Source organism: Epinephelus moara, chromosome 5, assembly GCF_006386435.1.
Source record: "Epinephelus moara isolate mb chromosome 5, YSFRI_EMoa_1.0, whole genome shotgun sequence".
NCBI classification, from domain to species: domain Eukaryota; kingdom Metazoa; phylum Chordata; class Actinopteri; order Perciformes; family Serranidae; genus Epinephelus; species Epinephelus moara.
In genome coordinates this window covers 1,985,350-1,998,351 of record NC_065510.1, presented here as the reverse complement: position 1 = coordinate 1,998,351, position 13,002 = coordinate 1,985,350, and the positions used below count along the sequence as shown (strand labels likewise).

Genomic DNA, 13,002 nt, shown 5'->3' with positions numbered 1-13,002 from the left:
TGGATCAAAAGCTCCAGAGCAGCTATTAACCAGACTTCATGATGACATACACCAAACTGTTAAAGCCCAGAGCGTCATTCACCCTCCTAAATCAAGCTAACCCACTGTCTGCAGCTGCCAAAGTATAATCTTGAATAACAACTTCTTACTCTTGCTTTTTTTCAGCTCATGATGTCAAACCATGTGACACGTATCATCTCGGTTCCTCTCTGAAACCACCTGAGCTTCACTCCACCAGACTTCTGTGTGCAATTACACAAGAACGAGAAAAAAAAAAAAAAAGACCTCCAGAACCAAAGCAGCGTGGCTTTGTGTTTTTATTGGGTCTGTGTTAAATGAATCCCAGCCTGGCGTTTTGCGGCCGGCGGCCCTGTGAGCGCTGGGCGCCGTGTGTTGGGTTGCGTCATCCTGAGGGTCGACGCAGGCTGCAGCTTTCATGTGGCTCGCTCAGATCACACAAGAAGACTTCCTTCAAACACCAGAGGAACCTGACGAACCTCACAGCAAAATGAACAAACCGCATTCTCACATTTCTGGGTTAGTTGTCGCCGCACAGTGTGCAAACACACACAGGAAAAGGCTCGGTGCATTTTACATTTCTGTGAATCTTCTGTCTGTTTTTCTCATGGAAATCTGTGTGAACTGATTCTGCTGAAGCTGCATCTTTGCTTTACATAATTAATATGTTGTTTTTTTCACCAAAATATCACGATGTTTGTTACCAATAACTTCCAGTTTGAAATCCCCTGTGTCAAGTACTTAAAGTCAAACGCCACTGAGCAAATGCAGCCTCAGCTGGTTGGTTTTTAGCCACCTTAAAAAACGGTCCACCTAAAAATATCAACATCAGTTTAAATATACACTATATGTAGAATATTTTCACTGCTTTACCTTGACAGACAGCTTTTTCCAACAGGGAGCTGAAGCTGTTATCTCAAAGCCTCCAGACTCCACTGAAAAAAAAGCAGTAATTTTACTTCCCAGAACACGGGAGTTGCTGGTCTACTGCTGCCTTGATTGGTTAGTGTGTAAGGTAAAGTGGAGAAAATATCCCTGACATAGCTTACACCCAAACTGATAATGATTTCTTTCAGGTGGCTTGTACACATTGCTTAGCTTCCATGCTGAAAGATTTGGTTTATCAAAGATGATAAAGCAACAAATTACATAAAATAAGCAAAGCAGAAACATCAAATAGATCTGACAAACATGTTTAACTATATATCTTAAAATGTTATTGTTGCGGTGGAGTTTTCTTCTTCTCCTTCTGTTGTCCCCAACTTTGTGACACCGCAGACGTCACAGTTGCAATTCTAAGATGCGCTGACCCTCATTTATGAATCTAACGTACAAACCAGATCTGAGTGCAGAAATCATCTAATTATCGAGTTTGCGTGTGATTCATGAAATGTTCGTATCTCGCCGATCAGGTGTTGATAAATGTGACAGCCGACAACAATCAGTTTCAGTTTATTTTATTTACAAAAGGACAGCACACATTAATCAACAGTGTTACTGTAAATGTACCAGTTTTAGCCAGCCGGCTAATTTGCAACTGCAGTCCTCTGGCAAGATGTTATAGAGAACCAAACCTGAAAGATAAATATATTAAAAGTAGACAGCATCATTGTATAAAATAACAATGACATAACACAAAACAGAATCCAGTCCATCAATGCACTACAGCCATATCATGATTTAAATATCCTGCCCCGACACATTCTGGGTTTAGAGGCCTCGAGCGTTTACGACATGGAGAGGTGTAATACAGCCAAGAAGAGAAACTCCTCAGAGCCAGAAATGGAAACACTGACGTCGCAGGTCCAATTTAACCAACTGGTTCTTTTTGATAGCCTGAAAAGTGACATCAAAGGAAGTCGGGAAAACTCAGTATGGAAAGAAATCACTGCTGCCGTCAACAGCGTTGACATGAGCAATCCAACTGCAGCTGAGGGTGGAATATTTAATTGATACATCCATGATATATACTGACCTGTAGCTTCTATATATTAATGACATCAGCCTATATAGTACACAACATTTATACTGTATACTATTCATATAAAAGCTTTTAACTGACCCAGACCAAAGAGCGCGTGGCCGCATGTATCAGGTCTGCGGACGAGACACAGACGCACCACCTGTGTCCGAGCTGGAAAACGGTAAACATTTAATCACCTAAGCTACTCGTATATATAATATATATATATATATATGTATATTTTATACAAACATGCTTTGGTTTGTCAGTGTTTAAAAAAAGGTTTCTGATAAATTACACCCAGGCCCCAGCGTTCGGTCAGCCTGAAGCCAGTCCAACAGAGCCAGGCAACTGCCCGCTGTGACTGAGAGCGCATGCTGATGTAGGCCTTCACAAAATACAATATTTTCCCATAGACGATACATTCTTAAGTGATTAATACTGAAAACACTTCGATGCCAGTTAGAATATGGTCTAATAACAGTTCTCCAGATTTACAATGCTGTCCTCGCTGACTCAAACAAACTTGCGTACACAAGTTGAGACCTGACGTGAGATTTGAGCGTAGCATAAATGTTGAGCTTTGCATAGAACTGACGCCCCATTTTTTTGTTGTATGTTTATTTCATAAATGAGGGCCAGTCAGATAAAGACCTCAGTTCTTAGCAACACATCAGATATTTTGGCACACAGGCTGAGCTAAGGACTGACGCATTTTAAAGGCCTCGGTTTGCTTCAAAGGAAGCACCAGTCTGATCGATGAACAGCGCCTGAACAGTGTCGTCCTCTGACGGGCAAAAAACAAAACAAACTACTCATGATTTGGTGGTTTGCTGCCAAATTTCAGACACTTCAAGAGTCAAATAAACATCAGCTTTAGTGTATTAGAGTACATGGCATGTATTGACTGTGTAAACTGACAGAATCATTTTGTTTTGTAGCAAGAAAAATTGTGGAAAATCTGACCTGTGCTCAAAACTGTACTTCAGTGTTTAAAACCTCCGTAACTACATCACTTCCTTCTGTTCTCCAACAAACACATTCCAGCAGTTCGTCCAGCTCTCCTCCGTTATTCAGGGGCCTCCAGAGGAAGCACTGCATCATGATGGGGAGAGTTTTATTTACTCCTGATGAACGTTGATCTACATCCTCCTCAGTGCCTCAGAGTCGAACTCTTCTCGTCCTCTTCCTCCTCCTCAGGGAGCCAGACTTCAGACTTGCAGACAGGACGGATGGGAATGATCTGCAGCCAGGGCGGTTCAGCCACGTTCCCCTCAGTCCGCCCGGCTCTCCTCTAAATGAGGCCAGCTATGTAAACAGGCAGCTCAGTGACGGATTACTGACAGGTCAGACTCTCTTCTCCAGCACTGGACATCCTGCGGAAACGATACACCCTCTTTCTTTGAAGCTACTGAGAGAGGGAAAAACTGAACTGAGAATGGAAGCAGGACCTGGTCCCTTCATCAGACTGAGGATGGAGGTGGAGAGGGCGTCAGAGAATCTTTTAATGCTCCATACGCAGGAAATGTATGATTAAGGCCTGTTTGAACAGTTTGGTGTAAAGTGCAGGAAAAAGAGATGACAACTGACAAAGGGGACCACAGCTCCACCTGAGTCCAGCTCTGTATTTAAACTCCCTCTTCAGGCATCAATTAAACTCTTAAAAACTCAGCTCTGTTCATGAAAACTGAAAGAAAACATTTCCAAAACCTTCCTTGGGGCGCCAGTAGCTTAGTCCATAGGGACTTGGTTTAGGAACTGCAGGGTCGCCAGTTAAAGTCCCCATCCTGACCCAATATGGAGTGTGAAGAGTGCCAGTTCACTTTCTGGACACTGCGGAGCTGCCCTTGTGCAAGGCACCGAACTCCCAACTGTTTGGGGCACCTGTCCATGGGCAGCCCCTCACTTTAACATCTATATATTTAATGCATGTATAGGTCCTGTTTGTGCACTTGGTGATTAATAAAGTTATCTTCTTCTTCTAAAATGGCGTAGATGTCACTCTACACTTCCGTAATGAATATGCAGTTTAGCTGCTCACCAGCATCTCGAGCGTACCTGCTCACCCTCTCCTCTTCTCATCAAACACACACACCTCTTCCTGCAAACAGTACTCAGGCCCTTCAGGATTTCATGGGCTGTTTTTGTGATTGTTGCGACCTAAAATTCCTGATTTCACTGTAGCTTTTCCAAAACATTGCGATGCATGTTTACAAGGTGTTTTTCTGCAATTGAATTGCTGGGGCAAGTGAAAACTGCAAAGAGAGTTGCAATTCTCTCTTGGATTCTGAGACTTTTTATTATGAGCATTCAGTTTTTCCCATAGAATTAGTCCATTTGTGTTGGTGAGTGGGGTGGGTGATTCAGGGCTGAACCGACGATCAGCTGTTGCTGCTGCTACTGCTCTCCCTGGTAAGTATGCGCTAACACAGCAGCGGCTAACATCCGACACTGAGCTGTTTAGCCCTGTCACTGTGTATGTGACTCTGTCCCAGGCACAGAGCTCACTCTCCAGTAGTCTTAAGACTACTGTCTGCTCAGTCTTCAGTACATCCTCCCAGGCCAACCAACCAACAGAGAACATCCCTCTTCCACCTTTACGACTTACGACTTACTTACGAGAGAATCGCTGAAGGACTGACCAGCCGCGGCTTNCCGACACTGAGCTGTTTAGCCCTGTCACTGTGTATGTGACTCTGTCCCAGGCACAGAGCTCACTCTCCAGTAGTCTTAAGACTACTGTCTGCCCAGTCTTCAGTACATCCTCCCAGGCCAACCAATCAACAGAGAACATCCCTCTTCCACCTTTACGACTTACTTACGAGAGAATCGCCGAAGGACTGACCAGCCGCGGCTTCCCTCCCACGTCACTGTTTACGTCACACGCTGAGCTACACGTTTTGTTACTTGCTCACGCCCCCCATTGCCCCGAAAAAGGCACATTCTGTATAAACAAAAGTAGGTAGGCGGCATTTTGCTGCACTCCCTGATTTTGTTTTTATACTGTCAATGCTGAAAAAAGACTGATTGGGCTTTCCTGCAAATTTACACAATTCCTATCTAAAAAGGGCTATAGATAGGCAGCTACGCCTGGCTTGTCCTCTGATAAGGTCTTGGCTAGATGCTAACCCTAACATAACAACACTAACAACACAAGTTTGACACCTTGTGGACATGTCAACAAGGTTAAACACTTGATTTACATCAGTCTTTTTATCTCCTGAATAAATTCATTTGCAAAATGTTGAAACATTCCTTTAAAGCTGAAACGTCCCTATCAGGGCTCCACGTCAGCAAACACGCACATGCGGACGTTCACCTGGTCTCTTTCACCTGCATGAACGTGGAAGGAAACAACTTTTCCTCATGTCAGTGTGTCAAACTCCAAACAGAAAGCCAGTGAGGTGTGTGTTGCGTGTGTGCTGCTCCTGTGTCCAAACCCCAAACAGGACGCCGACGTGTGTGTGGTCAAAAACACCACAGGATACCAAACCACTCCCGTCCTTCATACTTCCTGTCTGACACCCAACACACAGACAGTTTGTTCCTATCGCTGCAAACAAAAGCAGCATCTCCTGTCCAAATCCAAACCCAAAATAACTAAAAACAGCCCCTCCCTATTTTCCTCCTGACACAATGTACAGAGCCTGCGAAGGGAAAACAGTTTCTATCCAGGAATATGAATCCTGATGCACTGCATTATGAATAATGGCTCATATGACAGGATGGAGATGAATCTGGCAAATTTTGTCTCTTTATTTAAACTTTGCTTGTATTAAAAACACACACAGGAGCGACAGCAGGACACAGTGATGCAGAAACAAAATGACAAGATCCTGCACATTAACTGCTCTCAGGTATTCTCAGGGTTCATCAGGGTTTTAACAGCTGGAGGGGGGAAGAGTTTCTCACCGTGAAGACGTCATCGTCGCCGAGCTCTGCCTCATTCTGCAGCGTCGATGAGGACGTGGTCGACCCTGGAGGACACACAGGAGAATCAGAATGACAGGAAGTGACACAACTTCTTGTATTTCATCAGCTGCCTTTCACTCCGACTGCCAGGTTCAGATGTCAGTTTAGGGCGGTGCAGAACGGCAATGCTGCTACACTCTCTGCAACACATCCCCAGTAAGTGCTTTGCAACAAGACAGTCTGCTACAAGGAAATAAGACTTCTTGCTGTCTTGTCTAAGCATCAGTTTCATGTAGAGCAGATCTGACGTTCATTTCTTTCACTGCCTGCCACTGTCTCTTTATCTGCCACTTTTACAGCTGCAACATTACAGTGAAATTTTGAGTGTCCAACACCTAATTTCCTGCATTCTGGTGAATTTGTATGCACCAATTTGCATCAGTTTATGGTGTTAATGTCTTTAATTTAATCAAAAATGGTCCTCTGCTACTCTTATGTTTTCACTGGGGAGGGGGGACATGTCCTCTGCGTCCCATCTGAAATCTACACCTATAATAGTGTGTGTGCACAGGCTGTTCTCACAAATTTTTTTGTATGCTTTCCTACGAAAAGCTGTGCCCCTAAATTCATACATATCCCACTTATTTTGGAAGGCTGCGATCACGTGACCAATGCACTGACAGCAGTAGATCTCCTCAGCACTTACAGAGGCAGGTTTAGGCGGATGGGTCACATAAAAACAGACTTTCCCCTGCTGTCATTTGATCAAATCTGTGTGACCTTTGAGTCATTTTAAGGTTTGTCCTCACAGTGTTTCTTTCCCTAAACCTGACCTACGTCACTGTACGTTAAGAACATGACATCATTCCTGGGGCGCAAATTCGTAGAATATTGTGAGCTGTTGGTGTTGTGCATGTATTTCTTTGCAGCATACCATAAGAACCGTTCTATGAGATTACGTTGGTGTGCACCTCTTTTTATTGATGGTTATGGGTTAAAATTTGGATAACTGCGACTGTCAATCAAAACACATATGGTTCTATAGCCAGTAGCGTTGCTCTCATAGAGCAGTTACGATGTGTCTTTCTGTTGTGCCTTTTCTCTGTGCGCCAAAGTGGCGGATGGCCTTACAATTTTACATGCCACTGCACGCCAACAATTTACACACATGCAGGTGCTAATTTTAGACCCTGATACAGGGAAAGGTTCAGGATGTGTTTAGCCTAGCTTAGCACAAAGACTGAAAGCAGGGGGAAACAGGTAGCCTATAGCTCCATTAAACCGAAAAAATCTGTATTGCCAACGGAGTGCCAACGACTCCAAAGCTGACTGACTGACATGTTGCATCTTGTTTGCTAACAAGCTAACACAACTTTATACATCCAGAGTCAGCTGGGTTTTGTTCAAACTTCACGGTGCGGATTTAATTTGTATGGCATGAATAAATAACTGGCTAAATCCTCTTGACTGGCTATTCCTCTCCAAGCACTGAAATTACTCATCATGTGAAGTTATTCTGTTGTTTGTAAAGTGTTTTTAAATGAGTGGTTCCCATCTGGTGGGTCGCAGGTCCATCCTGAAAGGGCTGCAAATGACTCGCGAACGTATCATGTTTTTTAAGAGTCTTTATTTTGAAGTCAAGTAAATTTCTAACACAGGGGTTTTATTGTAAAGTGCTGTTTCCTGCTGTACTGTGAGTAACAGACAGCCACTTGACACAGACAGCAAAGTAGCCCGACGACATGGCCAACACAAGTATAATGCTAAAGATATTAAACTGTGTGGACCTTGAACTAATGACTAAGGAAAAGTCTGGACCCCATGACTGGAGCAGTTTTAAATGAACATGACGCTGTGGCTCTTAAAAGGTACCTCAATACTTTGCTGTAAGAAGGAAGGAAAGTCCCTTCGTCCCAAATGCACTTAAGTCCCTTTTTGGGGACTTCAGAGCATTTATCTTTGGAGTTCTTCGAGCCGTTCAGTGTGTGACCAGTGCGTACCTTCTGTCAGGTCCTCCAGGGCTTTCCTCACCCCACGGTCGAAGGCTCTGGCGTCGGCCGGGCTCTGGAAGGTCAGACCACACTTTCTGTTGTCCACCTTCCAGTGGTGGAAGGTCGGCGTGGCCTTCGTGTAGACCAGATCCTTCTTTAGGAAACACTCCAGAATCACCTGGATAAATAAATCACATCCCACAAACAAGATGAGAAGACATGAATTATAAAGACAGAGACCAGTACAGTAGAAATTCTGCCCTACACGTCTCTGAATAACTGCTGAATGCATGCGACATGAAAAGTGCACAGACTGCTGAGGGGGATATGGTGGAAAAGAACAATAATGTGGAAATCTGTAAATCCACAGATAGTCCTTAGTACGTTGAATAAATAAACTTTTAGAGCACCTTGAACAGCTTGGTTACTTAAACACTACCTTTATATGTACACATTTTAAGATGAAATGAAGAGAGGAAAGAGCCGTCTACAGAACTGCATCAAGAGGAAATCCAAATAAAGAATCCTCCTCAAACTGTTTGAATGACTGGTGAGTTCTGCAGAAATATTGGGATGCAAAAACTGGCTCTTTATTGACGTGAATTGCAGCTGCACCCACCTGCTTGTCTTTGAGGCGTTCTCCATGGATCAGGAAGGTGTTGCGCCCCAGCAGTTCGCTCGGCAGCAGCCTGCACACGCCCACTCTGCTCAGGCAGCCGTCCTGCGCCAACCAGCCGCCGCTCGAATCGTCTCTGGTCATCACCACCGCTTTGACGCGCACAATGTAGCTGTCACTGCAACACACCAGAGAGACAGAGATACATCAGTTAGCATGGTGACCAGCTGTGGAGGAGGTGCAGCGAGCTGAAGGACGGCACAGCTGACACCAAACTGATACCAAATCTACATGACTGACGGTTCCACCTTCAGTGAAAGCTCGAAACAGCAGCACAGTATGATAATTATCACAGAGCAAGCTTTGATCCAGACACAAAATATGGTCAAGACAAACAACAACAGTCATTAGTTGTGCAGGGCAGAATGTGAGAATGTTTCTCAGAGATCTCAGGTGCAAAATACAGAAATAAATATCATCATAAAAGAACAACATCACTAATATAGCTGAACACTAAAAAACAAATAAAACAACCATGTATTATTATATTTCTTAAGACTTTCATATGTTTTCTGTGATGAATCTTAATCTACAAAGTAATCAAAGCTGTCAGACAAATTTCATGGAGTAAAAAGTACAATAGTCTCTGAGATGTGGTGGCGTAGACACACAAAGTAGCAGTGTGTTTTCTGAATCGTTCTGTTTTTGTTACCTTAGAATGAGCCGTTTATATGTACATAGGGAGCAGGTCCTCGTCTACGGATGTTGCACCATCATTTTCCTACAGTAGCCGGTAGTAGCGGAACACAAGATAGGGCCATTTGCGTTTTTCACATTGACCGTTGTAGGTACCAGCCCCTCAACGACATGAGCGTCAGAGAAACACCTTTTTGTTTTATGTGAACTGCTTTATTCAGTGTTTTCACCAGTTTAAATCAGCTGCTCTGTTTGTTCTGGAGAGAAGAGACCTCTGTGGATAATTCAGCTCTCTGTAAAAACCTCCTGAACAATGAACACTGAAGGAATTCCAACCAGGAGAAGTTTCAGCTGGTTGCAATCCTCAGTCCTCACCACTTGATACCACTAAATATCCCTAAATCTGACACACTGCTCCTTTAAATACCTGATTAAATGTCCATACTTACTTCCCAGCACTGGAGACAGAACCCTGGTGGTGACAGAGAAACACGTTTGAATCTGTGAGCTAGGAATCTAAATCTGTGTGTTTATAGTTGTCTTAAAAATGGAAGTCAAACTTTTTCTGATCAAGACTTTTGACATCTCTCAAGCAGCTCAGTAATGGTGATTTTGGTATCTAAAAACAGTGACATGAGTAGGACATGATTGAGAAACCTTGCGTTTGAACACGCCCCAGGAACCACCTTCCCAGTGGACACTTGCAGTATTGCAGCGAAATAAATCTCCTGTGGTCCAAAAAGCATTTTGCCCATAGACCACCATTAAAAGAGACGTCTGTAAAACTGCTGACAGGACACCTTTAACTGCAAACAAGGTCAATTATAACTCTTTCTATTATGAACTTTTGATCCATGGATGTTTCATATCTTTAAAACTTTCCTCGAGCTGGGAAAAGCCTTTAAAAAAATCTGTGACATCATCACAATGTGAAGTCTACTGCTGCTTTCCAATTAATTTGAAGTTGGAGGTCCGGGAATGACATCACAAACCAATAAGTTAACCAATAAGCCAGGTTAGCCAATGTTAGCAATACCTTAGCAACACCATAGCAACATGTCCACTGACAGAATCTGGACAGGACTGTGTGTGCGACTGTTATCATGTGACTCAAATTAGACAGATCTGCTATTGATCAGTATATTACTACAGCTTTTACTACTGTTGATGCACAGAGCAGCCATATTGGATTTTGAGGTTAGGGTCGGTGAGGTTCCTCCAACATTCCGAGTCAGAAATCCGACTTCAGGATGTGTTCCAGTCAAAATTTCCACCTGAGAACATGCAGATTCCATCTTCGCAGTGCAAATCATAGATGTATAATAAAACCTACATACGTGACGTCAAGATAGCGCATATTGAATCCAAACAAAGTTTCAAGCTTTTTTTTCCAGGGTATGCAGCCCACTGATTATGCACAATAGTGTCTCTGCTGCTGAACCTGCCCGTGAGTTCCCGCTCAGCTCATAGACTTAACGTTGTGATGACGTCACAGATTTTCAGATCTACTTTCTCGGCTTGAGGAAAGTTTTACAAATGTAAAACCATCATGGGTCAAAAATTCAGAAAAGACAGAGACATAATGGAGCTTTTTGGAGGTGTCCTGTCAACAGTTTTACAGATGCTTCTTTTATAATGGTGGTCTATGGGGAAAATGCTTTTTGGGCGGCGGGGGATTTTTGTAGTACCGCGAGTGACCACAGGGAGAACTCTGAAGCGAGGCTGAGCAGCGTTTCTGAGAGACCCAGGTTTAGCGTGTTAGCATGCTGATATTTGTTGGGGCAGATGGAAATATTATCAGATAGTGTCACTGGCAGGTATTTGGCCATAAAGTAAGTTTTGGATCAACACATCCTCACTCCGACCTCGTCACATATTGATGTTTTGCTCATGGACTTTCCATGTCCACATACGACGTGCAAGGTACCCTGGGTGTGTTGGTTGTTGACGTTCTGGGACGCCGTGTCAACTTCTCTTCTTTCAAGATAGACTTCCGTTTTTACAGGAAATTTAATGTTAACATACAGTCCCACATAGTTAACACACATAGTTAGGTTTAGGCAACAAAAGGAAGTGGTTGGGTTTAGGACAAAAGAACAGGGTTTGGCTTTACAACCTTATGGGACATGAACACCGCTCCCTTGGGTGAAAATCGTTCACTGCCTTAACTTTCGTCTTTGTCCTATAACAGCAACAGGCTGTGTATCATGCCGATGATAAAGAACACTTTTTTGTAGTTTCTGATGCTGCAAGTCACTGCCCAAGCGTTGGATTTTGACGACTTCGGAATGAGACTGTGCTCTTTGGATAGATTTCAAATTTGACCAAAGCTATCGATCAAAGTTAATACAATTAATTCTCTGGGAACCATATATGGCTGTACCAAAGTTTGAGCCAATCCGTGTGGTAAAAGTCACGATATTTCAGTCTGGACCAAAATAGTGGACTGACTGACACTGCTATCATGGCAACGTATCCTCATACAACGGTTTGTATGATATCCTATGAATAAGTGCCCCGTGAATGACATTACGTCCTCAACTTAAAGTTACAGAGGTCAGGTTTAGTCAAGTAAAGTGACTGTGGTTTAAAGAAAATAAAAGTGGTGACGACGTACCTTAAAATGAATCAGAGCTCACTCAAAGTTAACAGTTTTGAGCTCTCCTGGGGAAAGTCCTGTGTTTTGTGATCCGCCCACCACCCCAACCTCCAGCCTAACGGGACCACTTCCCTCTTTCCTTCTTCTTTTCTTTAAATGGCTTTTCTCAGCTCAAAGGGAGTTCTACAAATATAACACCTAAAAAAATGGATGCAAGGCAGAGTGGCTCTATCATGGAAATCTGGTGCAAATGTACACACCATATCAGCCGAGCGAGCACCACTGTGCATCCAGTAAAGTAAATCCAGTAGCTATAAAACGTTTTTTGCATAAGTGCCAGGCGAGTGATTCTTACTGGACTGAATGGGCGCCATCTTGAGGCCCAGTATCCAGACCTAATAATATAGCCATGGATTAGACCGACCAGTGAGGAGCGAGGTCATGTCTGTGGTGCTGTCCAATGAGAACGTGCTGCACTGTTAATGACACCAGCAGCAGAATCTGCAGCCGGGTGGCCTCGTCCTTCAGGTTCTTTACTGAGCGTAGCATTACTCACCTGTGATCACACACACACTCACACACACACACACACACACACACACACACACACACACACAGGAAACCAAAACAAACCCTGTCCATCGTCTGAGCTGCCGGCAGAGACTCAAAGAGGCCAAAGCACGTCCAGGAAAAAATATAACAAAAAACATCCCAAACAAACAAACAAACAAAAGAATAATAAAGGTTTGGATTTAAAAATAAAAAAATAAAAAACAAAAACACTCTCCCTCCGTCTTGCCTTTTGTACTCCGACATCTCTCGTACATCCCGTTTCCACGGTCACAGTGTCACGGCGGTCTCCGTTGACGACAGGCTGTCGAGCTGTGTTGCCGCGCGCCGCCGACGCCACATCCTAACGGGCCTCACACACACACACAAACACACACACACACACTGCTTCCCTCCGCTGTGTGATTCAGCCTGCCTGTCAAACAGATGGTGCTTGTGTGTGTGTGTGTGTGTGTAGCATGAGTCATCACTGCATTTGCCGGCAGCGTGCAGTGACACACACACACACACACACACACACACACACACACACACACACACACAGGAGGGACTATATACTGGAGTTTGGTTCCAAAATGAGAGATCCTCCATTTGCAAACAGTGACACCTTCACTTACAAAATGACTGATGATGTGAA

General features: G+C 43.7%; 1 protein-coding gene across 2 annotated transcripts in view; it reads right to left on the bottom strand.

Annotated features, from left to right (window-relative positions):
- Nucleotides 1-3,096: 3,096 nt before the first annotated feature.
- The window catches only part of LOC126389872 (sprouty-related, EVH1 domain-containing protein 2-like), a 32,680-nt gene continuing 22,774 nt past the window's right edge, over nucleotides 3,097-13,002 (bottom strand). Inside the window, exons 2-5 of one of the 2 annotated variants that reach the window (XM_050043827.1) lie at nucleotides 8,504-8,678; nucleotides 7,894-8,062; nucleotides 5,894-5,958; nucleotides 3,097-3,389 (exon numbers count right to left, since the gene is read on the bottom strand). In XM_050043827.1, the coding sequence (XP_049899784.1) occupies nucleotides 3,318-3,389; nucleotides 5,894-5,958; nucleotides 7,894-8,062; nucleotides 8,504-8,678 (481 nt within the window). In that variant the 3' untranslated portion in view covers nucleotides 3,097-3,317. Of the gene's footprint in view, nucleotides 3,393-5,893; nucleotides 5,959-7,893; nucleotides 8,063-8,503; nucleotides 8,679-13,002 lie in introns of both variants that reach the window. The other variant, XM_050043828.1, reaches the window with a different exon arrangement.